At 58.6% G+C, this 26,976-nt stretch overlaps 2 protein-coding genes across 5 annotated transcripts in view; one reads left to right on the top strand and one right to left on the bottom strand.

Annotated features, from left to right (window-relative positions):
* The window catches only part of GNAZ (G protein subunit alpha z), a 49,190-nt gene extending 26,025 nt beyond the window's left edge, over positions 1 to 23,165 (top strand). For all 3 annotated transcript variants that reach the window (XM_033098090.1, XM_033098091.1, XM_033098092.1), the window contains exon 3: positions 21,318 to 23,165. In XM_033098090.1, coding sequence (XP_032953981.1) covers positions 21,318 to 21,662 — 345 coding nt within the window. In that variant the 3' untranslated portion in view covers positions 21,663 to 23,165. The remainder of the gene's footprint in view (positions 1 to 21,317) is intronic.
* RSPH14 (radial spoke head 14 homolog) overlaps positions 1 to 26,976 on the bottom strand; it is a 73,362-nt gene that overhangs the window by 36,044 nt on the left and 10,342 nt on the right. The window lies entirely within an intron of this gene.

A 26,976-nucleotide genomic window follows, 5' to 3' on the forward strand; every position in this document is an offset into this window, starting at 1 on the left:
CAGGATCTCTGGGCTCCGGGCGTACAGGGCTGTAGCAAGCACAGGGCAGCACCTGGGCAGGGGGAGGCCGATTCTGGGGCGTCCGCAGACATGGCAACGAGCCATGCCCAGCCTTGACAGCGATTCTCAGCCCTCGTCCCAGAAGGGTTTCGTGGGTCTCCACCCCCTATGCCGTCCTCGTGGGCACCCAGGGGCTCCAAAGTTGGGTGGGCTTCCACTTCCCTACATGGGGCTCCCCTAGACATTGCTGGGAGCCAGAGCATGGCCCAGGGATGTGTCACCTGAATAATTATGTGGGGCGGCAGCTGTGCCTACTCTCCCTGTCACGGGTGAGGGGACAGGTGGGGGCACCCAAGCTTAGGACAGGTTGAGGGCCAAGCTGGGCTCAGGGCCCAGGCCTGCAGCTCACGGCAGCCGTGGGCCCTCCCTGAGCCACTCCTGCTGCCTGAGCAAAGCCAGGCCGCCCTGCCCCAGTCTGCCCTCTGCAGGAGCAACCACTTCCTGGTGGCTCGGCCTTCCTTGTCCACCTGCCCTGTGGCTCCTTCCAGGAGTAAAGACAAGGACTTTAAATACAGAGGCTTAGGCGAGGCCACACTCCGGCAGAGAGGCCACCCACCCTCAGTGACAGCCCCAGAGGCTTCACGGGCTCCTCACTCAGCCTGCCAGTGGTCCCGGGCGCTCCCCTCTCCTCTTTAGTGCCCTGGCAGGCCAGACCCCCAACACCCTGCTGGAAACCTCAAGAAAGCAATAAAAGGGTAGTTGCTTGCCACCCAGCCGTGGCCCGAGGTCTGCTATGGCTTGTGTGGCCACTTAAGAGTGGAAGAAACCTTCAGAAGAGACAGATGAAAAGCCTGGCTGAAAGTGTCAAGGTGTTCCCACGTGAGAACCCACGGAGCTCGCGCACTGCCCGTTTCCTGGAGAAGCTGTTGGTGTTCCCAGCCCTGCGGTGGGCCTGTTGTGTACCTGGTATGCACCTGCTGTGTACTTGCTGTGCAGGTGCAGGGCCCTGGCTCGGGGCCGGATGCCAAAGGGAGCCCAACTATGCCAGCTGCACGTGGCGCTGACGGGAGGGGGCACTCAGCTCCCACCACACTCATGGTCTCATTTCTACAAACCTTCATGCCACCTGGGGACACCTGCCCCCTCCTCCAGGACCCAGCAGGTAGCAGTTCTCAGGGGTGTCCCCACGTTTGCTTTCATGCAGGACCAAATGTGGCCACAGGTGGTCTGGACCACAGCCAGGCTCACTGTGGGAGGCCTAGTGTCCCCACTGCTTACCCAACAGACAGCTGGTTGACATGTTTCAAAGCAGGTACCTTGGGGGACAGGTGGGACACAAGGACATGCCCTTCAGGGGGGTAAGTTCTCCAGGTGGTGGATGCTACACAGCCCGACTCCAGACTAGGGCGTTACCTCTCTCAGCCCTGGCCAGTGGCCCCTCCTCTTCCGGGGCCCTCAGTCCCTCCCCTGCACAGGTGGCCGTCCCCTTGTCCTCCCACCGTGTACGGTGTGTGCTGTGTGTGCAGGCCTGGCACACAGTGGTGTGTAGCAGACATTTGTGGACCTAGAAGGCGGTGGGCAGGCTCGGGAGGAGCCAGAGTTCAGGGCCCTGGCTTCTGAGTGTCCAGCCACTGGGACACTCAGCCCTTCTGGTGCAGGTGCTGGGCCCTCACGGGGGGTATGTGCAGTGTGCCCCCGAAGAGGGGGCTGGTGGGGGTGTCCTACAGTGTGTAGCCACTGTCCTACCACTGTGCTTTGTTGTTCAGCCAGAAAAGGGAGCGTTTGTGTGCTTTAAAAATGGCACGGTGTCATGAGATGGCACGTCGAGGGGACGCATGGTACTGCGGAGGACAGGCTTTCACCTGTTGGTAACACACCTGGTTCAGTTTGTCCAAAGGAGATGATTGTGAATGGGAGGTGGCCAGATGTGATGATACCCCGGCTTAAATTTGGAAGGGACCTAACATATCCTTTCGTGTCCTTAAGCAGCCAGCTTTACAGGTGAGGGAACAGGCCCAGAGAACATCCATCGTGTCCCAGGGCTGAGGCTGGCTCTCAGCGAGGCCCTGGCACTGCTCTCCAGGGCTCCCAGGATCCCTACACCCTGTGGGTACAGGGTGCTTGAGGGGGGGCCTTGGGACGTAGACTGACTTCCACTCTGTGGGGTTGGGGGCTGTCCACTGGGGGGTGGGGGCTGCCGTGTGACCAGCCTCCCTGTGGGGAGTGTACAGGGCAGTCAGCTGGGCTCGGGAGACGAGTGGCCATCAGGGTTGGTTAGCATTGCCCTCTGCCCCCACCCCATCTGTGGCAGGACCACAGGGAGTCTGATCAGAGCAGGTCCCCACTCGCCCGTTCCTGACCTGGTCAAGGACATAGATCCAGGAATCCTGCCATGGGGACTTGGGACAGTGCCAGAGAGACGTGCCATTGACCAGCCCAGAGGCCACCAGCCTTTCCCTACCAGGCCCTGGTGTCCCGGAGCAGCGCCTTCCAATCTCATGATGTGCCAGAACTACATGCAATTTGTCTGCAACCTGTGCAGATCATGGTGACCCTGAGACAGCAGAGACCTGGACCAAAGCCAGGAGCTGGGGCTCGGCCTGCAGAGAGGCCTGCTTCCCTCCAAGCAGATAGCCCCAGGTGCAGATCTGAAAGGCTCTGCAGAGGCGAAGGCAGAGAGAGAGCCAGGCCCTCAGGTGGGCCATGACGGTCCCTCCCTGGGCAGGTCCGGGGCTCAGCTGGCCGTGCACTCGCCCCAGCCAGTATCCCCCTGGAGGCTCGGATCAGTTCTTCTCTTTGTGACCCATTACCCCTCCCAGGCCTTGGAGAGGTGTGGCTGGCTGCTAAGGGGAGGGGATGCACTCACAGTTGGATTGCTGGTGGCCCTGAGGCACTGCCAGCTCTCGTGAGCAGTCCCTCCACCTTCCTGCCAGCTCCTTAGGCCCTGGCTCCATCCATTCCCTTGCTTTGTTGCCTGTCCCTTGTCTTGACCGTAACGGGGCTAAGGCTTCTGGTTCTCACCTCAGTGGACCCTGTGTCTGAGCCCATGGCCCCCACTCCCTTAATGACTGGCGGTGATGGGTATCTGCTCCCCAGGGCCCTGGGCTTCACGTAGGTCCGGATGCTAGCTCTAGCCCGTGCTGGGCAGGGCCGAGGTGGAGGGGGAGTAGAGAGAAGGCAGCAGCCAGCAGCCATCCCTCCCCAGCAGCACATCCTGGCACTTGTGTGTGGCCCTTAGCACTTGCCAACTGACATTCCAGTTCTTTGTACAGAGACCGCCTTCCCTCTGCTGCCAGAGAGACACGCAGCCATCGAGGCCTCTGTCAATAGCAGCTTCCTCCATTCCTCCTCCTGTTATACTGGGAGCTTCTGAGGACTCCCGTTTCCTGTCTGCCTTTGTGCTGGGCTCCTGGCCCTGGTTAGGTCTTCATGAGATAGATGTCAGATGTCAGCCAAATGAAAAGGACGAGGCAGGGCCCCGGGCTCAGGCCTCCCTGCTGCCCAGTATGTCCCGCCCCTCCACCCCCGCTCCACACTGCATGGCGGGGTTTGGGGGTCCTACTAGGGCCTTTTCATGTATCCCCATCTCCTTATCCTTGTGGACCTAGCTCTGCCATTGAGCATATCAACCACCCTTCCATGATGGCTGCCTCCTGCTGTGTCACTAAAGCCCCTCTACCCCCAGGCACAGTCTGTCACTGAACCACCTGGGCAGCGACTGGGACACCATCTCCATCATTGCGACTCTTCCATCATGACAGACTTTACCATGTGCCTTGGCACAATCTGTATGGGGGTATCCATGGTGATCCTCGTATCTCTGAGACTGGTGGCCCTCCCAAAACAGGAAGCCAATCTGCCTGGTTTCTTGTGGGGGCCTCCCTCATGGGCAAGCCGGGGTCAGCTTCTTGCCCTAGTGCTGAGAAGCCTGTGCAGACAGGGCGGGCCCCACCAGCAGAGGGGGGCGCTGAGACCAGGGTTAGTGGGACAGAGCCTTCGTCTCTGCACACCAGTCCACTGGAGGGCGAAGCTGGCCAGTACCAGCTCACAAGTGCCAATTGTTCAATTTTTAGGAAGTTTGTGAGCTGTTTGACATCATGTTGATAGCTTAAAATCAGCCAGGTGAGATTAGTCATTTCAGCACGGAACTCAGCAGACACTTCATATTAACGCCTCCTAGCGAGTGGGTTGTTAAACACTCCAGCCTACCAGGGCCAGTGACTCCCAGCCTGGCCAGGAGGGCCTGCCCAAATGGGGCTCAGTGATCAGCGAATTATAGGATTCACTGTCTGAGTCTTTCTGAAGAGCCATCAGTGTCCCTGTTTTTCAAGGCTCCTCTGACTCCTCAGTGATTCCCTGCTCTGGCCTGTGACCGCACGTGTGATTTCCGTTCACGCTCATTCTAGTTGAGAACTGTAATTTGCCAGAGTGGCTCCCTGCTCATCCGCCCCCCCCCCTTCTGCTCTCCCCAGGCAGATTTACAAGAATCCTTCTGCGCAGAGAAGCAGACTCAGAGCTAGGTGGTTCTGCTTTCTCTCTGTCAGCACGTTAGCAGACTAGGCTGAGGCCATCTGCTCAAGCTGGGGCCTGCCCTGTGTTCTTCTCCATCTGGGAGAGAAAAGCCTGCCTTACACACCTAGTATGTGCAGCGAGTCACCACCTAGGGACAGAGGCGAGTGTCCCTTCTTCCCCTGAGGTCAGCGACACCATTGAGCAGGCCCTGGAGGGCCGGAGTGGCTCCCCCAGAACCCAATTCCACTGGCCCCGTGCTCGCTATGGCCGGCCTTGAGGCACCCCTGTGAAGCAGCTGAGTCCAAAAAAGCCAAGAAGCCGTCCTCTGCCCCCGAGACCAACTTGCAGGAAAGGGGTCTCTGACATCAGGACCAGGGCCTGGGCGGATTGGGGTAAAGTCAGGGTGGTGATCTGGACTTGACCTGGACCTCACAGGATGCAGCCTGGGCCATGGGGGCGGTAGGAGCAGCCAGCAGAGGCAGCACCGCTGTTTGGGAGCCACGGAGAGCTAGGGCCCCGGGCACTGTGCGGAAGGCGCAAGGTCCCAGGTGCCACATCTCATCCCCAGCAGCACAGTCTGGGGTGGGTACTGCTGCCTGATACCTGGAATGGTGGAGGTCGGGTTCCCAGGGTTCCTGCAACCCCTACATCTGTGCGCTCCCCCCTCTGCCGCCTGATCTGCTCTCGATGCCTCCGACCAGCAGAATGCCTCCATTCTGCACTTCACCAGGAGCTTCAGGACAGAGGAACTTCCCAGCCCATGTCCTGCTCAGCCACAGGGCCAGCAGGACAGTTAACGTCCTGCTCGTACGCACACATCAGAACATCTCTAGGTTTTAAGATACAGATTATTATTGTTTTAAGGGATTTTTATAATCCGAGAACTGAAAAACAACTTCTCCACTCTTCAGAAACAAACCTGAGCGCACGGGGTGGGGTGGGGGGCCAAGCTGACTTGCGTATACTCTGCAGCCAGCATAGATGGGGGCAGGGTGGGGTGTGTGTACCACCCATGGCAGTCCCACAGCTGGCCCTGAACAACACCAAGAAATACTTCTGGGCTAACAGGACATGGAGGGGGGTCCTCTTCACCCATCTGTAGGGCCCCCTGAGGCCCCACTGGCTCTGACCCTCTGGCCCCATGCATGAGTTTCTGGCGATATAGGAATAACAGCTAGGGGGAGGGGCCTAGGCATCGAGGGAGACATCTGGAACGGAGTGAAAGGTGCCCCGACGCTTGCATGACGTCCTGACTGGACCGGTCTTCACACGCAGAGAACGAGCTCAGGCTGGGCTGAGAGCCTGGGAAGCTGGGAGGCAGCCCGTCCCAGCCCTGTCTTCAGCCCTGGTTGGCATCTCCTCCACTCATGCACTTCCTCTCATTTCATTAATAAAACCACAGCCAGCCAGAGGCCCTGGCCCTTGTGTCCTGAGGTTTCCGCCGAGGCCAGCCCCAGCCCCTAGCCCCACACACTTTTTCTGGCCTTCGGTGACCCTGGGAAGGCTGGCGGCATCCTAACCGAGGAGGCCTGGAGCCCCCAGGCCAGCGTGGCCCACCCAGGGGAGTGGCCACGGGCAAGTCCTTCCCCGTAGGGCCGCACAGCCTGCCTCCAACAGTGATGGGTGGGAGCTGAGAAGTCTGTGACCTTCTCAACGTTCCCCAGAAGCCTCAGTCTCTGGCTCCTGTGGCCCAGGCTCCAGAAAACCAGGTCTGTGGCTAATTACCGTCCACTGAGGAAAGAAAACACTGGAATAGCCGATCAAGGCAACCTGTGGTTCTGGAGCAGTTTCCTACCCCCGGCCCGACAGGAAACATGCTAAAGGGAGATGTCTGTTCCAGGGCCCTTGATTCAGTGCCCACTGGGCTCCAAAGCACGCAGTCCTTTCTGGCTCCTCTGCCTCAACTGCCCGAGGCCAGGACCTCGGGAAGTGAGAGGGAGCGGTTCTTGGCCCTGCGCAGCCTCAGCCTGGACAAGCTGCTCAGGTCTCGGCTTCCTCTTCTGTGAAATGGGGTGGGCCCTTGGCTCAAAGACAGAAGGACATGGTTGTGACAGTGCCTGCTATTACCTGTGTCTGCGTAGTGCCCGTAGGACCTGGACCTGTGGGGCTTGGGGTCTGCTAACGGAGAGTGCCAGCCATTGGAGCATAGACCCTGGGTGGCTGGGCAGGTCAGCGAACCTCTCCTCACCCCCATGGCCTCACCTGTGACCCTGTTGGCACTGCCCGGTTCAGGTGGCTGGGAAGACTGTGTGGGAACAGGAGTGTCCTGTCATTTCATTTTCCTCACAAGAGACAGCCACAGGGTCGCTCATACAAGCAAGTGGGCTGAGCCCAAACATGGACTCAAGCTGAGGCTATGACCCTCTGACCCGTCCGGCCTCTGGCGCAGCTGCCTCTCAAACCATGTCCCTGCTCCCACACAATGCTCCTTCCGCAGGCACAGCTCTGGCCCCTGTCCCGAGCTGTCTGGGCTGTGGCTACCCTAGACCACTCAATGCCCACCTGTCCTTCGCTCATCATGGCCGTGGTGCCCAGACTATCCTGCCTACCTGTGGCCTGGCCTAGGCATCTCCCTGAAGCACCCCTGAGCCCTTCCCCCACATTGTCTGTCCAAGAGGACATGAGGACGGCTCTGGGGGTGATGAGGGTAAGAGTGGGGTGAGGTGTTTGGGGACCCACCCAGGAGGCAGTGACACCTGAGCCGTGCAACCCAAAGGCCAAGACCACCCCCAGTGAAGTACAGGCCCAGGACCCAGAAAGAGCCCACCCAGCCTGTCTCCCCTCACCGCCTCGCCTCATCAGCCAGGGGGGGCACTGGAGGGCGCCGTCTGCTGCTGAGAACCTAGCTGGATACGAGTATGTCCACGACTAACATCCCCACAGGAGCCACACTCTACTTCCAGGTTTCGTTTTGTTTTCACATTACTGCTCACAATCCACTGTATGGATTTTACAAGCCACCCACCATAGGCTGCAGCGGAAATGTGACGTTGAGTCTGATCCTTGGTCACCCTCCAGAAGGGCTCCTCTCAGAGTTGGCCCAGGACCCTCAGTCGGGCAGTCCCTGCGGCGGAGGGCGCTGGGAGGTGGCCATGCTATGCACCAACCTCTTGGCTACTGTTTGCAGATTTTGTGACGAGGTCATAAGTCAGGGATGGAGAAGCGTTTTCTTTACTAGACCTGCTGCTCAGCTTCCGCCAGCTCCTCAGAGGGCCCGTCCTCAACCCTAGTGGCCTGCCTGGCACCTGCCAGCCCACCGCAGCCTGGGCATGATAAAGCCACCAGTGCCGCCTCGGGCACATCCAGTGATGGGCGCTGGGCCTGGAGCAGCCATTTGCAGGCTCGAGGCCTCTGTTGTGGCAGCGCTTGGGAACCATGGAGGGTCCCAGGGGCCTGCGAAACCTCCTAAATCACATCCTAGTTGTGTGGCTGCACGAGCACACCCATGGGCATCCTTCCTGGGGGAGGCTCTGTTGCTTTGATCAGATTCTTGATGGACCTGAGACTGCGAGGCTGCACTCGCCTAGCAACCCCACTCCCTGCAGAGGGAGAAGCCAGGGCAAGGGCAGTGATGACCCAAATACGTTTTTAAAGGATGAGCACTTCTGAAATCACGTCTTGTTGGCCATGGAGGGTCCCCTTTGAGATGTCTACCCCCATCCCCAACTTCTCATGTCCCTGCAGGAACTGGCTCCAGCCGGCAGCCAGTGGTTTCACCAGCCTTTGCTCCTGGAGGTGGGGCCCCGGGCAATGCCCAGAAGTGCCGGAGCCCACGCCTGGCTGAATAGTGTCTGGCCAGGGTGTTCGGCGAATGGGTTCCAGAAGTGTTCTGGAGCTGAAATAGGAGGGGCTTCTTGCACTCTGGTTTCCTCCTGGTGACTGGCGGCCTCCAAGCCCCAGGCCAGGTCTTCATCTGCTTTGGCAGCTTCCAGTCTGCACTCACCTGCCTCCTGCTGTTTGCTAATTTCCCATCAGTGACTGACAGCAGGGGGACTTGGATCAAGCCAGCAAGATTTAACACAAAAACCAATAGGAAACCGTTCTCATTTCAATTGAAGCAAAAATGGACTGGGGCTTGGAAAAAGGCATTCTTCCCTGCAAGGGAACCGTGGAGGGTGGGTTGAGGTGAGAGCAGGCCAGCGGCCTGCTGGGTAGCCAGGGGCCTTTTCCCTTTCTGGGCCTGGGCGTGAAATGGAGCAGGACATGGGAGCCAGACCCTTTCAGAGCAAATGCTTCCAGTGTTGGCCCTGGGGATTTGCTGTCCCAGAAGTGGCAGTCTCTGAGTATATCTGAGTCACCCCATCAAGTTACACCCACCACCCACATTACACTTTTCCCAGGGGCTCTAGCCAATGCTTGTGGGAGCAGGAATGGGCTTCTCTGGCTCTAAGATCCTGTAAGTCTTTGATTCTAAGGTTCTGTGAAAGCAGCAAGCAAACAATGATCTATGTATGTTTGGTGTGCCAGGCCTGTGCTGAGGACCAGCAGGGCTGGGTGGGTGGGTGCCAGTGTCCGGGTTGGCCCGCTGACTCCCCAGGGGACAGCTCAGTCAGATGGGCAAAGCCCCTGGTTGGGAAACAAGCACATGCTCTGGGTGCAGGGCCATCCAGCTCACACGGGGGCCCTGGGTGGGACAACCAGGGTGGTTGTGTGTCCATCTGGGTTGCCCAGGTCCAGACCTGGCCCCCTCGTCCTTGGCCCAGCTCCTGAGGAGGTGGGGCTGTCCACCCAGCAGGCCCGGGTGGCTCGGAGCGGCTGTGTGCATTGTGGTTGGCCACAGAGTAGACGGAAGGATGAGAGATGGGTTGACCACACTTTTATTGTGGTGCCCAGCTCTCAGGCCTGTGCTGGGCACCGTAGGTGAGGTGGTGGGACCACAGTCCTTCCTCTCCAGGGGCTGAGCTCCAGGTGGGAAAACGAAAGCAGGGCAGAGAGAGGAGACTGGGCCGCCAGGCACTGGGGTGGGGTCCTGCATGCACAGCCCAGCGGGGGTGGCACACACACACAGATGAGGAAACTCAGACTAAGAACAAGCTGCCCTGGTGGCACAGCCAGTCTGTCACCTGAGGAGGACTCCTTGCTGTTACTTAGGGTCACCCCAGTCCCCTCCACGCTGCACCGTGGGGAAGCCAGACACCAGCGCACAGGTTGGCCCACCGAAGGTGGGGAGCGTCAGAGGCGAGGAGGCCCAAGGCTGAACTGCTGCTTGAGGCAGGAAGTAGCTCTCTGCTATTTCTGGCAGGTTCAGAGCACAGGTTTCAGGCTATTAGGGCCTGAGTTACAGCTTTACCGGCAGCCTGTTATCTTGTTTAAACAGCCCTTGCTGTTTGAAGTGGCAGGCCTGGCCGATGCGGTTCCTGTGAGCATTGCAATTGTCACTGGATTGGGGGGCGGGGGGCACGAGGGGACTGGCAAGCGATGACTCTGACTTCTAGACTCATCAGAACCCCCCCAGAGAAGCCCCATCTGTCGCTGGCCTGAGGCCTGCAGGGCTGAGCACTAAAATGGGCCGCTCCTCAGCCTCCTGTCCCTGCCTCGGGGTGGAGCAAGGGTTCCCTGGGGTGGGCAGGGGTTGGGAGAAGAGATGGTGGCCCATCTCTCATCCCTGGGGGAAGGTTGAGGTGCCCATGAAAACTTGAGGCCCAGGAGTGTCTAATGGCACGAGCTGTGCCACCCCCATAGTTGCTAATCTTTCTGTGCCACTCGCTAATCTCCCTTCTAGCAAGTCCGGTGGCCTCGGGACTGTCTGTTTGCAGGTGGCAGTCAGCTCGGTGGCAGGAGCAAGACCTCCCCACAGGAACACACCAGTGGAGTCAGGTACTGGGGCCTCAGTGCACAAGACCCCTGGGGGTTGGCCACAAGGGCCTGAAACAGGAAAAGAACACCCGAGCCTTCATCCACCAAGACACAGGATCACATAGTTCCTGATCATTTTAAAGCTGGAGGAGCACCCGCTTATCACACGCCTTTTCAGTCACTTTTGCCAGATTGATCCACTGAATGATGGAGCTACACTGAGAAAGGACACTGGCCAACCGTCAGTGAAAAGCCAGGATCGGGCAAGGCCTGCGAGGGGGAGGGAGGCCCGGCCCTGCTGTCGTCCACGGTCCCAGCCAAATGTTAGGCATAGGGAGGGGAGGCTGTGGAGAGGCGCAGGCCTGTGGGCCCCTCTCCACCCTCCCTGCCTGCACAGGGGAAGTGCACCTGTGCAGGAGGGCAGGGCAGGGGTACGCAGGCACCCACGCCTCCTCACCCCGGCCCCCGCACACACGGCTGCCACACAGAATGCCTACAGTGTGCGCCATCTGGCCCTGCCTGCCATAGCCCCATGTCCCGCAGACCGCCCTGGCGGGGCGCTGGAGAGAGCAGTCCCCGTGACAGACAGGGCACTGCGTTCACGGGCCGCCCATGAGCAGTCACGAGCGGGTCCAGTGCTGCCCAGAGCTGTGCAGCAGATGAACAGAAAGGGGTCAGGTGAGGAGGTATGTTGGGGAGCCCTCTCCGTGGGCAGGGAAGGAACAGCATGGCGGAGGCCCCGAGGCGGGGGGCGCGGGTGCTCCCAGGATGAGTCAGGGAGCCAGGCGGAGTGTGGGGATCATCCGCTCGTGATGGAAGCCACTGGAGGGCTTTACCCAGGAGAGGGAAGTGATCTGGTTGGCTGTGGTGGGGTTGCAAAGTGAGTCACGGAGCACAAGCAGGAAATGGGTCCCAGCGAGAGACGGAAGAGATGGCAGTGGGAAGGAGAGGCCTGCACAGACTTGAAGGGATAGGATCCAGGCAGAGCCCACAGCCTGACACTGGACCCTCCTCCCGCCACCGGTCGCCGGCCCTCTGTTTGCACTGTATGGTGCTGGACAGTTGGCACGTGTGTCCCTCCCCTCAGTCCGTCAGTCCTCATAAGCCAAGGCTGCTCCTTGCTCCTCTCTGTCTCTTGAGACGGGAGTGCTGTGCCCTTGGTAGGAGCTTAAGGTATATCCACGAGTGACCTGGGTCCAGACAAACAGTGATGAGAGGCCAGCCTAGGCCATCCAGGGCAGGCTGGGCTTGCATCCCAGCACTGCGCCGACCATGACGCTCGTGGATTGGGCACGCAGGCCCTCCAGCTTCCTTGTTACCTGTTGGCCACATTTCTGTTGTGACTCATTTCACCATAGCCCAAAATAACTGCTGTCTCATAGCCACCAGGACCCAAGGCTCTCCGTTAAGGTAGAGTTCAGGGGAGCCAGGAACCCTGTGGGGGCTGCTTCCTGCCTTGCTAAGACTGTCCCATGTGTCATCCAGGAAGCCTAAGGTTGAAAGGAGCAGGGAGAGAAGGGGTTCAGATGGAAAGGGAGGGCACTGAGCTGAGTGGGCGTCTGCCTAAGGGTCCTGAGAGAAAAGTGGCTGAAAGTGGGTACACGGTACTGAGCAGGGGAGGCCCCCAGTGGATGTGACTGGTGAAGGGAGGGCAGTGAGGAGGGGTGTGGACTGGGAGCTGCTGTCCCTGCCTGTGGCAGTGCCCGTCTGTTTAGGTCTCGATGCCCCAAGGGCCCAGACTTGGGGAGTGGGTGCAGCTGACCCCCAGCCTGGGCAGCTATGGGAAGAGGAACAGGCGGCTGCACTCCCCACTTACTCCCATTACGCACACAGTTGGCCGCAGAGGCCCTCTCTGTCCTATTCCTGCTGCCTGGCTCCAGGGGCAGTCAGGGGCTCATTGATTCATTAGCCTCATTAATCTAATTCTCCAGTCCAGCACGACAGCATTTAGGTTTGCAGGAGGAAGAAGTGGGGAGCGCTAACCAGATTGGTCTGGAAGTGACCCTGGTCATCCAGCTCTGTCCCCAGACACCTACCCGTTTCCTGAGGCCAATAGCAGTGGGGGTATGACAGGTTGGAGGGGTGGCTCTGCTGTCTGGGCCCTCCTTGATACCAGAGGCGGGGGGCTGGCAGAGGGACCTAGGCAGGTGAAGTGAGGCCTCTGAGCCTTAGTTTCCACATCTGTAAAATGGGAACATTGGGAGGAGCCCTCCCACAGCTTATCTCCCTGGCACGTCCAGGGGGAGCCTCTTATAGCCACTTCTGTGAGGTGAACAGAGCTGGACATCTGGGCATCATAGCAGCCTCCACACAGAGGAGGAAGCAAGGCCCAGTGCCATCAGCAGCTGTCGAGGCTAATGGCTGTGGAGGGACATGGGTGAGATACCACCCAGTGCTCCTTCAGTAACAAAGCCAGCTTCTCACCTCCCACCCATCAGGAGGTCTACTCTAGCAAGGAGCAGGTCACCACAAGGGCCTTTCCACTGTCTTGTCCCTCAGGGAGAACGGGGTCCCCCAAACTCCCAGAGCCCAACCCCCCCAAATGGTGATGGATGACGTTTGTCAAACCAGCCAGCCAGGGCCAGGCCTGTGTCCTGCTGTGGAGGGTCACCTGGCTTGGCTCAAGGACTGGCAGCTTCCTCCAGCCATCGGTCTGTGTTGGTGTGTGAGGCTCTGAGGACGGAGGCTTCCTCGTGGTTGTCATGGAAATGGTAGCGAGAGTCTCCCGAGTGTCTGGGTACTAAGCTCAGCAAAGGGAAGGGAACAGCCACCCTGGGTGGCAGCTACTGTCATAGACTCAGCAGTTCAGCAGTGGGAAGCACCTGGGGGGCTGCCATGCTCCTGAGCCCGCCTGCACAGAGGGTAGCTCAGAGACCCACCATGGTGACAGACGGCAACCACATCTGCCCTCTTACCCGCATGGGGTTATGGTAACTCCATCCAGGTGCTGCCTACGCCAAGCACACAGGCCCTGCCCTTGGGAGACACTTCAATGAGGAGATGAGATTCCTTGAGTCAGGTTGGGGGAGTGGAGAAACGGATTCTAGCAGGCGACTGCCAGGAGCTGGAGCTGCCTGGGGAGGCCCGAGCTCCCAGGCCCCGTCCCTGCAGGCGTGAGTAGAGCTGACTCAGACTACCACCTGCTCCCTTGCGGGGCCTCTGCCGAGGAGTAGCCTTACCGCCTGGCTACGTTGGTTTTGTCTGTCTGCCCATCTGTATCTCCTGTTGTCAGCCCCCACGTGCATCATGAGCTCCTTGAAGACGGGAGGGTATATACTGGCCTCTCCCTCAGGCTCAAAAACAGACTGGCAGCCACAATCTCCAGTCAGGCAAGAGAGGCAGGCACAGCCCAGTCGCCAAGAGAGACCCAGGAAATCTCACGCCTTGGGACAAGGCACGGCTGCTGCCCCAGCATCTGTGTGGGGTGCGTTGGGGCCCTGAGAATGGGAGGAAGCCGTCAGGAGAGGCTTCTTAGACGAGGTAAATGGCAAAGGATGCCTCAGAGCCCAGTGGTCAGGACAGCAGGAGTATGCTGTCCGTGCAGCCACACACAGACACCAAACTGCTCCAGGATCCCCTGGAAACAGTGGTTCAAGAGAGGACATGACAGGCCTAGGGTCGCAGTGCAGTTTGGTGGCAAAATGAAGTGTGGCGCCCCGCGGGGCCAGCAGTGCGCTGCTGCATAAACGCAAGGTAGTCAGGCGTCTCCACCCCACCCTGACCTACCCAAGGGCCTGACACCCTGGTCCCTGCAGTCCCACATCCCCTGGGGTGGGGTGTCTGAAATCCGAGCTCTCCTGTTTGCAACCATAGCCAGCAATCACGGCACCAGAGAAGCCACAGGATATTGCCTGGCTCTGGGGCCCAGGGTCATGTCCTCAGGCATTTAGTCCTACCCACAACACAATGGGATCCCCGCCTGTGGCACCCAGGAAACGACAGGCATTGCTCCTGGCATTGGCACAGAGCACTAGGCTGGCCAGGACACCAGCGCCCAAGGCTCCCCCTCTTCACCCCGTCTCCCTGGGGCTCGCTTCTCTCGTATACCATAAAGGATGGCACTTGGCTGCATTTCTGCTTTCCAAAGGGCCCCTCTCCTGCTCCCCCAGCTGCCACAGCCCCAGGACCTGCCTGGGTATTCCTCAGCTTCCTTGCCCCCACATACACACCAGGTCATTTGCCCTTTGACCCATCAGGCAGTAGTAGCCTGAGATACTGGAAGGTCCAGGGTCCCAGTTAGCGGAAATGCCTCCACACGGTATGTGGCCAGCAGTGCAGGGGACAGGTGGTGTGCGGCCAGGAAACTAGATGACCACAGCCAGCACAGGGAAGGGTCTGGGGTCAGGGAAGGAGGCGCTGGCTGCCAGAGGAGGAGACGGCTGGGCAACAGGACAGCTGCGGTGGAAAGGCTCCCCTCCTGTGAGGATGGGCCACTTCCGCCTGGTCGGGTCCGGGGGAAATGAGGAAGCACTGGGCCAACGAATAACGCACGTGGGGGTCAGGACTGCAGGTGCTGAGGGGAGCTTAGTGCAGCTGGAATCTGTACAGAGTGACGCGAGCGGGTGCCTGGCTGGGTGAATCCAGAAAGATCTGCCAGCGCCGAATGCTGAAGCACAGGGAATGGCGACCCTATTCATGTGAGGGTAGCGACCGTGGTGAGGACTCCAGAGCTGGGGTTGGCTCATCAGAAAGCACGGGGGACTGTGGCTGGGGTGTCCCAATCTCCAGCTAGAAGGAACTCCTGCTCCATGGGACACCGTACTCACATGGGACACTTGAGCAAGGAGAGAAAAGAATATCCTGACAGCAGCAAATTCTAACACCCAGCTTGCTGAGCTGACCTGGCCCATGCTCGTCTCGCGTGAGTTCACCCTGACCAGGAAGGCCGCGTGGGACAGCTGCAGCTGTAACTTCTCTGGAAGGAGAGCAGCGCATCCCAATGTTGACTAAATGGCATCTTTGTGACAGTAGCACGGGGCCTTGTGCCCAGATGAGGCTCTGCTGCTCCCAGCATCCTTCTCACCCCCAGATCTCACCCTGTCTCCAGCTTTCAGCAGCACTTTTCCCTCATCCACTGCCCCCATGTCCCAGTCCTGCCTGCCCAGGCTCCCAGTGACCACCGCCTCCCCTAGCCTTCCCTTGGGGACAGCTCGTCAGCCCTTCAAAACACAGCCAGTAGGAGTCTACCCTGTTCCCAAAGGGGCCCTCCTGTCGTGTACCCCTCAGCCTGAGAAAAGACACAGGTCAGGATTTTGCACCTACTGAGACAAGCTGTGACCCCAAAAGGGAAATGAACTCCGGAAAGATGAGGACCCCAGCAGATGGACTGGCTGTGGAAGCACAGGGCTGCGAGCCTAGTCTCAGCCCAGTCTCGGAGCCCAGGGCCGGGGGTACCCTGAGTGCAGCCTCTGCCTACCTCCTATGGCCACCCAGCAGGGCCACCTGAGCACCTGCAGGCTTCCCTAGGCTTCTCTGCAGCTTTGCGGTGAGGAGAAACATACACACACCCCCCTCTCTCATCCTGAATGACTTGTCCCCCACTTCTTTGGGGACAAAGCATAAGCTGTTTCCCTGAGTGCCTGATGCCATCCTTGAAGTGGTTTTACTCTGGTGGCACAAGCCATCGGTTCCCTTCTAACAGACCTCCCGCCAACCCCACCCAGCCATACACCTGCCGGGACCTCAGGGCGTGGGTCTAACAAATGGGGCCCACTTGCCCTCTCCCAACTAGAGAAGTCAGGTTGTCCAGGCCCAGACTCCCCATTGGCAGGGCTCAGGATGGACCAGGGAGGTCGCAAGGTTCCTCTCACCCACCAGGCCCAGAGAATAGGCCCCCACCAGCGATGAAGGGGCGGGCAGGGGCACTCGGCACCACACTGACGATGGACAGCCAACTGCCAATGAGGGCATGCCACTCACTGTATCAGCAGTGGCCCTACGGCCCTTGAGCCACACCTTGGCAGGTGACAGGCAGCTCCCACCTTAGTGCCCCCAAGCTTTCTACCACGGAGCCCAGAGGGGCCAGAGGCTTGGCTGTCATTTCATGAAGGGTGCCAGCTTCATGTCCAGCCTCACGTGGAACCTCCTTGGCTCGTCCAGCCAGGGCACTGCCCTCAGTGCCCTTGGAGCCTGGCACTCTATTCCCCAGGCAGGCCTTGTGGCTCAGATGCAGAAAGGGCAGCCACAGGGACGGCTCCGTCCCTGGTGAATGGAGCTCATTCATGTCCACAGCTCAGCCTCCCGGCAATATTTGCAATGTGAGAAGCTGAATTCATGATTCTCATGAGCAAACAACAGGCGGACTGGGCTTTCCAGGCTGTAACAGAACTAAGAACTCATCCTATAGATGAGGAAACAGTCCCAGGGCCAGATACCCTCGGTCCCTGCTGAGTCTTCTCCACCCCTTGCAGCCTGACCACATGGCAGCTCCTGACCTCAGGGCCTTTGCTGGTCATCACCCCAATGCCTTGTCCTTCCCCTCCCTCTTCCTTTCAGAGCCCTACCCTCCACAAGGCCCAGGTGAAATGCCCCCCTGCTTCAGGAAGCCCCCCACCATTTATCTCAGTCATACCCGTGATGGCTGCTACAGCAGCTGGTGCCTGGGTGTGGGGACTAGCTTAACATGCATGTCACATTTTAGCCCCCACCCACTTCATGAGGGAGGTATGTTCAATGGACCCCATTTTATGGGTTGGGATACTGTGAAGAGGCAGGCCTAACAGCAAGTGGAGAGGGTTCAGAGCCAGAATGTTCTGACACTGTGTGTCACACAGCCCAGGTGGCAAATGGGGAAGGCACAGGCAGGTATCAGATCTCCAGGCTAAGCAGTCTTGGGAGGTGTCACTGGTCCCGGGAGCTCGGCAAGTGCTCGCTGAAACCCAGTCTGTAGAGTCCAGCCGTCTCTTCCGTTCCCGGAGCTGCCTCAGCCGAATCCCACAGCAGCTCTGCGCTGGGGGTGGAGGGAGGCAGATCTTCCGATGAAAGACAAGAGACAATCCAGTGCCAAGGCAAGGTGCCGTGAGTGGCACAGGAGAGCGCCCACTGGGGCAGCGGAGCAGCAGGACAAGGCCCAGCAAATCCAGGTTCTCACATCAACACCTTCATTCCTCCTCACAGCCCTCCTGGTATCAAGTGCCACAACCACCCCCAGTTTACAGGTGAGGAAACAGGCCCAGTGAGGAGAAACAACCTGTCCAAGGCGTAGTGAGCCCTGGTGGTGAGAGGGAACCCCAGGCCTCTGGCCCCAGACCCTGTGCTCCTAACCAGGGTTATCAGCACTTTCGTGACAGCAGGAAAGCCTTCATGGAAAGTCAGGACCAAGGGGTGAAGGCCTCCTCCCTAACATTCACACCTCAGCTCACCCTAGTCCCTGGCCTCCCAGGACGTCATTCCAGGAGCCACTGTGGACCAGGCCTCCACAGGTGCTCACACGTGGCAGCCGTGCATGCGATGAAGGCCTTTGCCACTGAGTTCAGCATTGAGCACTCGACTCAGGCCAGCAAGTTGGAAGCCCCTTAAGGATGGGTCATCAGGTGCAGCCACAGCCCAGGCAGGTGACACACACATATCCACCTGCCACCCTGGGGGTCTGTTCAGTGGTGTTGAGTGTATTTGGACCTGTCCGCGCAGAAGTTGTCTTTTTTGCGAATGGCCAAGAAATGACTTCTGTGCCACCCTGGGGACTGCCCAGCCACCCAACTTCCTCCCAGTGTCTGACCTTCTGTGTTACAATCACTGGTTTCTCACCGCCAAGCACTGAGATTCCCACCATTGCACAGTCTTCTGAAAGGAATCGTGTCCTTCATGTTGTTTATATAAATGAATGTTCAGACAAACCCCAGACTCCTAGAAGGTGCCATCTCCCTGGTGAGCAGGCCCTGGAAAGAGCTGGGTGGGTTTCAGAGCCCCGGCTGGCTCTCAGGCAACTGCCAGTAAGTGCATTTCCTCCTGGGAGAAGCATCCACGGCTTCTGCTCCATTTCAGCTGGAGAGAGAAATGCCAAGGAGGGCTTCTTGCTGAAGAGAACGTGTGGTTGGTGGAAACACGGGTTCTCCGTTGAGCCCTCGTAGCTGGACATCCAGACCTCCATCTCTGTCTCGTGTGTAATGGGGGTAGGCCCCCGCCTTGCAGTGTGGTCTTGGGTGGCACAGGTGGCTCCGATTCTCAGTGTGAGGAGAGGGTGTTAGGGCTGATGGAAGCGGCAGCAGGACGGGGGTGACATGCTACAAGGGCTTCAAAGCTGCCCCTGGCTTTGCTCGCTACACGGGTCCAGCTGGACCACACGAGGATGATACCTAACCCTGCCTTACCACCTGCAGGACCCTCGGCAGCAGCTCTGACCCAGGACACCAAGTGGACAGAGTCAGAGGAGAACTGGGTGGCAGGGTTGGGGTCGGGGAGAAGAGTGGGGCCACAGCTGGCACCCAGGCCATGCATACCCAAGCAAGGGCCAGGATGTGCTGGAAGAGGCCCCAAAGGCCATACAGAGAGGCCGGGACTTTATCCTGGTGCAGGGGGCACAGCCAGAGGTGTGCCACAGGAAGATGAGTGGGGTGCAGGGGCAGGAGGAGAAGTCAGGGGTTCCCAGGATGAAGGGGCCTCGGGCGAGGCCATGGAGGGCGAGCAGAACATGGAGAGGTGGGAGGAGAAGAGAGGCTCACGGCTCTGTTGCTGCTGCCTGGGGGGGGACCCTGGAGGCCGGTGGGGTGGCGCCAGCTTTTGGGGCTCACTCCTCCCATACTCACTCACACTAGTGCACGCGCTTCACATGGTTTCCAGAGTTACAGCCCAAAATAGCACACTCCTTTTTCAATGATTTGTGATTCGAGACGTCAGGACGCTGCTCTGCCCACCTGGCAGCGCTCGGGCTGTAGGAGCACACACTGCAGTGGTAGTGGCACCAGGGGCACCGGCCCTCCCACCACCACCCCCATGGGGGCAGGGCGTCTACACGGATCGAGGTTTTCTGGTTATTCTATGATGCCCATCATGTCCTGGGTGCCTGAATGATAGCCAGTGTGGTTCCCCATGGTTTGTCCCAAGGAAAAAACGGAACTGGGAAACGTGGGCCCCCAAATGCCAGCAAAACCAGAGGAGCCCCAGGAGCAGGTGAGGGCCTGAGACGAGGGTGACATCAGGTCGTGACAAGGCTGCACGGCTCCAGGGATCCTAGGAGTGAGTGCAGGCCCAGGACGTGGCTGCCCTCGCAGCCACCTGGGGAGGCACGTGCCTGGGTTCCAGGAATTTCCAGCTAAGGAGCGTGAGAGTCAGAAGTCCAGGCTCCAAAGTGTCTGCCAAGGGGCGTCCGTGGGGCAGAAGGGCTCTCAGTGTCAGGATTCATGGGGGCTGGTCAGCGGAGTCTAAAGCCAGGGGCCTGCGGTAGGTGCTGCGCAGGAGGCGCGTCGGCTGTCCGGGGTGTGGGGGCCACTCCACTCAGGACCTGGCAGCTGACCTTTTCCCGCACACACATACCCCACAGAGGACCAACCAGCAAAGCCCCTGTGTGACCACTGGCCTGTACACATGCACTGTCTCAGCATGTGGAGGAGGCCCTCTCCCGTTCTGCTTCCCAGACTTCAGGGCCTGTCCACCCAGGGGGCCGGGATGGGTACAAGAGCCACCCAGCTCTCACCCCAGCCGACCAATACGGCTCAAGGAGGCAGGCCCTGGCCCCCAACCAGATACCCATGCCAGGACCCTAACCGTGTCCTGACCCTCTCACTGGCCCCCACTCTGGGCTTGCCCTCCCACCCTTGAACCTTAGCTCCATACCTAGCCACTGGCTGGCTGGGTGCCACCTGCTGGTGACCAGACCATCCCCCTTTCGTCCTTGGGGGGAAAGCGCTCTGCCTGGTTTCTGGGGCTCCTTCACCTGCCAAAGAGCGGAGACCTGTCACTGACCCTCAGGGCGTGCTCAGTAAGTATTTGCTCAATGAATTAATGCACGTGTGCTAATGGCCACATCTATTATTCATCCGATGCAAAATTGGGGGTCAGAAGCACAGTCCCTAATTATGACATCATTCGTAAGAGAAATGACAGCTCTGTTAGTCTCCACCATGTGGCTTCCAGAAATCCATTAAAGCTAATTACTCCCCAGTAGAACGTGACACTCCTAGTCCACCACTTAGCACTAGCATTTGGGAACGTGCGGCCCCTCCAGACACTGCTGGCAATGGGGCTCCTGCATCTTCTCTCTGAAGAAAGGTTCACCCCCCAACCCCAAGACCTGAGACTCCTCACTTTTTGGAGCTTCTGTTATTCCTGAGCTTGTGCTAAAGGCACAACATTGGTTTTGAAAAACATGGTGGAGCGTAAGGTCTCCAGGCACCTTCTCCATGATGGGAGTATGGGGGGTGGTATGACGGTGCCTCTGGGCGTCCCCCACCCATTCAGCCTGGTTCCTTCTCAGCACTGATGCTGTCAGGCCTGAACCTCAGACAGTCAGGCTCTCTGGGAAAGCAGGGTTTCAGTGTGGCATCCCCACCCTGAGGTGACTTCCTTTGGGCCCGACAGCACTGCTTGTCCACCCTGTAGATACAGTGATCCTGGGGCTCCTGGCTGTGGGACTTGGGGCACATTTCCTGCCTCTCTCAGCCTCAGTTTCTTCATCTGTACAATGGGAATAGGAAGACGTCAGGATCAGACAAGCAGGTGCCCTGTGTCCGTACTGTCAGCGCCAGCTGCAGTTTCCATTGTCGTTAACCCTGGTTAACGAAAAAAAGCCACTTGTCGCCACTGGTGTCCAGAGGAGGGGCCAGTGGGGTAGCAGAGCCTCTTACACATGCCAAACTTGGCATGGAGCGTGGTGCTGGCCACTCCATGGGCTCCAGAGCCTGTGGGAGGTGGGTGAAGACAGACTTGATGTGGCAGAGGAAGGACGTCCCAACAAAAGGGGGTGCTATTGTGGAGGCCAGCGCCAGTCCGGGAGACCCCACCACGGGGGCTTCAGGTCTAGGGCCTTCCCTTGCTGCACGCCCCGATTAACGCCAGCACGTTCCTCCCCGTAGAGTCGAATGGCAGAGAGCCTGCGTCTCTTTGACTCCATCTGCAACAACAACTGGTTCATCAACACCTCACTCATCCTCTTCCTGAACAAAAAGGACCTGCTGGCAGAGAAGATCCGACGCATCCCGCTCACCGTCTGCTTCCCCGAGTACAAGGGCCAGAACACCTACGAGGAGGCTGCCGTCTACATCCAGCGGCAGTTCGAGGACCTGAACCGCAACAAAGAGACCAAGGAGATCTACTCCCACTTCACCTGTGCCACTGACACCAGTAACATCCAGTTTGTGTTTGACGCGGTGACAGATGTCATCATACAGAACAATCTCAAGTACATAGGCCTTTGCTGAGGGGCTGGGCCAGCCCGTTTGCCTGTGGCAAACCGCCCCCCCCAGGGTGTCACACCCCAACCCAGCTCGTGCTAGGGAGACCCAGCCCAGGGGCAGAAAACGGGGCCTGAAGAATGTGTCCCCCCCGCCCCTCCACCTCATTGGCCCCCACGTTTCCACCAACATAAATGTATATGGATAGATTGCTAAGTAGGTAGACACGTGCGCGCGCACACACAGTCTGGAGACAGCAAAGTTCCCCCAAGTGTAGAGGTCTCTTTAAGACTTGAGGAGCTATCACCAAGTTCCCTACAAGCCCTTCCTGCCCCTTCACTCTGCCTTCCCGAGTCGGCCCACTATGCATGGGGGCCTGAGTGGGACTATGGGGCGAGGTGGCCGGGCCACCTGGAGGAGGCCAGCTCTGCCCCCGCCCAGGACTAGGGAGCTCGCCACTGACCAGGAGAGAGTGCTAGAGGGTCCACACGCCTTCCCTGCTGGACACGCCCACCTCTGGCCTACTCAGTACCACGTTCTTCGCTCTCGAACCAGGGTGTGAGGCCAGATGACACCACGAACCAGACCTCCAGCCACTCACAGCTCTTTTTAAACAGCTTCAAAATATGCAGCAAAAATCCACACAATAACATGAGTGGCACAATTCATTTCCAACTAGGCCAGCTGGGTTCCAGCTTTTCTTCTACTCGTCTGATGTTTTATAAATCAAACCTGGTTTTCCTTCTCTGACATCCTTTTTTTTGGCCAAACCTCTTGTGGTGTTTTCGCAGAAAAACAAATACAGACAATTTCAAATGCAGTTGAGTATTCTTTTTTAAAATGCAGATTTTGAAAACCTATTTTTTTTCAGGTGGTCCGTTTTGTGTCTGGCTTGCTGAGTGTAACAGTTGTTATCTGGACGAGTCTGTCCCTTGCTCCCGAGCGACGCCTCTCGGGGCAGCGTTGTACATAACGCCTGTGCAGCGTCCTCTCGTTATTGGTGCAGTTTCTGCTTCGTTTTTATTTCAGAAAATAAATGTGATGTATTTAAAGAAGGCTCTTCACCTAGGAGTGAATGAACAATAGCTAAGTGTCTTGGTATTTAAAGAGTAATTTATATGTGGCTTTGCAAGTGGAGGAAGGGGAGGCGAGAGCCGGGCCCCCCTGCATACCCTGCTCCTGAGATGAGCTGAGAGCGGCTGCGACTCCTGTGAAGGCTCAGCCAACATTACAGCCTGAGGGAGGCCCTGCTGGGACCCCAAGCTCCTGCCCCAGGGCCTGTGGCACCTGCCACCAAGAAAGGACCTTGGCCGAGGACCGCGTGTAAATACGAAACCCTGCCGCTGCCGAGAAGGAAGGCACCGCCAGAGCCCTTGCCAAATCTTCTCTCTCTGCCTTTGTCAGTACCCGTGTGTCCAAGGTCAGGGCGCAGAATCACAGCCAAGGACTTTAAGAGACGTACAGAGGAGCTGATATGGTATGAAAGTCAAAGATTGTTTACTTTAAGAAAATAAAATATCCTGAATGAGCCGAGCCTTGTCCCGGCGTGCTGTGTGCATGCAGGGCTCATATCTGGGGGGGTGGGGGGTGGGGGGCAGCCAGGGGCACCTTCCACCCTGAGGTTCCTTTTTCTATGCCACCCGCCCCCCTGCCCCCCCACACACACATTTAGGTAAAATCATCTTGAAATGAACATCAAGAACAAGCAACCTCGATAGGAAAGACGCTGCAGAAGAGGGGAGCCCTGCCAGGCCCCTGTGTCCTGAGGAGCTGAGGTTTGCGGGTGTTGATGGCTCTTGCCCCTCCTGCTATCCCCAAGCCCCTGCCCAGGCTGCACTGCCATCCTAAAGACACCTCTGCCAGGGTCAGAGTCATCCCCACAGAGCAGAAGCAGTACGCAGAGAGCCTGGAGGGTGCCAACAACCCTCAACAGTGTAGGGTGGGCCCTATAAAGTGTGGGGAGGAGGGCACCCTCTGGCCCACCATTTGCTGACTGGTTACAGGCTTCTCCAGGTGGTGGAAAGCACCAATTAGAAGTCAAGGAAGTTCATTCACCCTGCACCAGGCTCCTTACAATTTATTTGAACACTCACCACCAAGGCAGTTTGTCTTATTTTACAGATGAGGAAAGGGGCCCAACGTCAAGGTCAGAGAGCAGTGGAAATGTTCTCTGGAGGAACAGTGGGGGCCGGTTCCCCCTGAGGCCTGGGTCCTTGCCTGGCTCTGCCCCCGAGTGCTGTGCCTGGACAGAAGGCAGGAGCCCACGGGGAGCACATAGCCACCCTGTACCACACCTCCTCAAATCCAGTACCCACACCAAGCCCTGGACGAGGGGAGGCAGGCTCACGTGTGCACATACGCAGGTCCTCGGCCTTCAGATATACCCACGAAGCTGGTACTCCCCTACCCCCACCCCTGAGCCCACGTGGAGACTCCCTTCACACCTTCCCACGTCACCAAACGGCAAAAAACCAAGGGGGCTTTTGTGTAAGAGGAAAGAACATGTGACTTACAATCACTGAGACTTACTTTGCGTTTTAAATGCCAACTGTGAACAAAGCAGTAACCTTGCTGTGAGCATCTTTAACCTACAAATGAACAGCTAGAGGGAAATGAGAGTATTCTGCCTTCTCTCCTGCCGTGGTCGAGGATGGGAGCAGGCTGCCCCCTCCCAGTGTCCTCCCGGCTCCCGCCCTGCACTGCACCCTTGCTCTGCACCCACCCTTCCTCTCACAAGCCTGCCACAACCGGCCCTTCCCCATCCTCAGTCCAAGATCCCTCGGTCCCTCAGGGCCCAGGTCTCGGGGCATTGGAAGTCCCCTCCCTCCTGCACTCCACCTCTTAGCGCACCGGTGCCAGGGCAAGGCGGGAAGGGGTGTCTGGACTACCTGACCCACTGTGCCTGAACAGTGCCCAGCTGAGCTGATGGTTCAGGAGGGAAATGAGCTCAAGGACCAGCAGACGGGAGAGTGAGAGGAGGCTAGAGTTGGCGGCAGGCCACTGAAAGGGAGAGGCTTCCCTGTGCAGGGGGAGCTGGTCCAGCCCCACCCTCTGCAGGCAACTAACCCCTCCCAGGACCCACCATGAGGGCCTAGCTTTCTCTCCCAGGACACACTGCGGAGTTGTGGGCTTCAGAGGTGCCCACCTCCCCTGTGGCCCATGCAGCCACCCAAGATGACGCAATGGGGAAATGATAGTGCCATGTTAACCTCAGCTCCCCTCTGTGATAACTTCACTGCACACAGGGCCCCTCCCAGTACTGGGAAGCCGAGAATATTGATTGTATTTTACAGAAGAGAAAGCAGAGACTGTGAGAGAGGAGGACTTCCTAGCATCACCGGGTATAAAGAGTGACCCGACAGGGCCTGGGTCCCCAGGGGCTGCGCTCCATCTGCCCAAACTCCCCGTAGCCCACACGAGGTCCTGGCCAGAGGGAGGGCACAGGGTGTGGGTCCAACTGGCACAGCAGCAAAGAGGGCTGCTCTGCACCGTCAGGACGAGGGGCCGCAGCAAGGCTGGGCGACACCCTGGCAGGCTGGCCTCACCAAGAGGGCCTGCAGGGCCAAGTAGGTCCTAGACCAGGTGCCACCTGGTTCTGCCCAGCACATATCCCTGGAGGACCTGACCCCTTTGGTAATTCCATGTGTAACAGGCTGCCCGAATCGCCTGGGAATATTATGAAAATGTGGAGAAGGCTGAGAAAGGCCACCTGCCCTGAGACAGAACACGTAGAGAGGCGCTGGGACGGTGGCCAGGCTTGACTGGGACAGATACGGGAAGGCTCTCCTGGCTGGTGGGGGGAGGGGAAGGTGGCTGAGGAGGCTGAGGGGAGAGGAGGCATCTAGTAGGGGCGGCAGGCTGGGACTTTGCTAAGTCCAGCAAGGGGGCAACTGCCCATCAAAGACAGTCAGACTGAGGCTATGCCCAGGCCCTGGTGGCCCCAGCGCTGAGGCAAATGAGAAGGAAAGGCCCACCCTCTGGGGCAGCCAGCCCCGTCCCTCCACCCTGAGGTGTCAGGGCCAGGAGGAGCAGGACGGGTGGGGAAACTGCTCTGGGCCACCTCACCGGCCGGAACTCTGCGCTGCGGAAAGGGAGGACACCCCGTTTTGCTTCTCCGCCACTCAACCTAGACTTTCGCTACTGCTATGACTTCAGCTTCCCCCGGACACAGCCACCCCAATTTCTCTATATTCCGGATGGTATATAATTCCAGGGGTGTCGCCCTGCACCTCAGAACTACCAGAATGAGACCTGCATCCAGACGTCTCCCCCTGTGGCACACAGTCCCTTCCTAGCCCAGCCTGCTCCTTTCTGAGACCAAGGAGCCAGTCTCCACAGGAGGCCTGAGCATAGTGTGGTCTCCATATGGTCTCCGCCTCCCCGGCTGGTTCTCTCCTCTGGGCGGGCGGGGCACCTGCCTCCACCCCCACTTCACCCTCAAGCCCAGGCTGAACACCAGTGTCCCTGCAACGTCCTGCAGCTGAAGCCAGTGGCTCAGAGACCAGCACAAGGGCAGGGCCAGACTCCCAGGACTGAGGCCACCATCAGAGAGAGGGCCCAAGGGGGCCTGGACCATGGACAGGGGAGCTGATAGAGGGACACTTCCGGGGACTCCAGGCTGTTCAGCTACAACCCAAAATCCAGTTACAGGAGAATCCTCAATGTCAGCTTCGGGGCTGAACACCTGCCCACAAAATGAGACCTGTTGCCAGACGGCGTAAGCAGAAGCAGGCGAGGAGACAACTTCCACCAGAATCACAGGTGGGCAGTCAGGGCCCGGCTAACAGAGAGCCTGGGCTGGCAGCCTCTGCGTGGCATTTGCCTCTGCAATCCTGGTTACTCCTTCCGGACACAGCACCACCCTGGGGCTTGAGATCACAGCCGAGCCGTCAGGCCGACATCAGTCCTGTGGCACCACCTGCTGGTTACTTGGGGGAACCACATAGCAAGGCAGAACCGTCCAGGAACAGACTCATTAGAGGGAAGACCTCAGTTCCCCACCAGGATACCCCAACAATTTGTCAAACAAACGAAGTGAGTGAGTGAGTGAGTGAAATGCAGCAAGAAAACAATTGACAAATGATCTTTTAAAATATGGCATAAACAACCAATGTTTGCTGAGCGCCAACCACATGCCAAGCACTCCACCACGTTCAGAGGGCGACTTTTGGTGTCACAGTGGATAGAAAACCCATATTAATGACCACCAGTACGAGACCTGGCCATGCCCCGAATGTAGACTGTCCAGCAGAGCCACACAGGCGCCCAGGCTACCGACCTGTTGCTATGCATGCTCGGTGATGAAACTCAGACTCTGACAGGCTTTGCTACTGCCCAAAGT

Source organism: Rhinolophus ferrumequinum, chromosome 25 (genome assembly GCF_004115265.2).
Source record: "Rhinolophus ferrumequinum isolate MPI-CBG mRhiFer1 chromosome 25, mRhiFer1_v1.p, whole genome shotgun sequence".
NCBI classification, from domain to species: Eukaryota; Metazoa; Chordata; class Mammalia; order Chiroptera; family Rhinolophidae; genus Rhinolophus; species Rhinolophus ferrumequinum.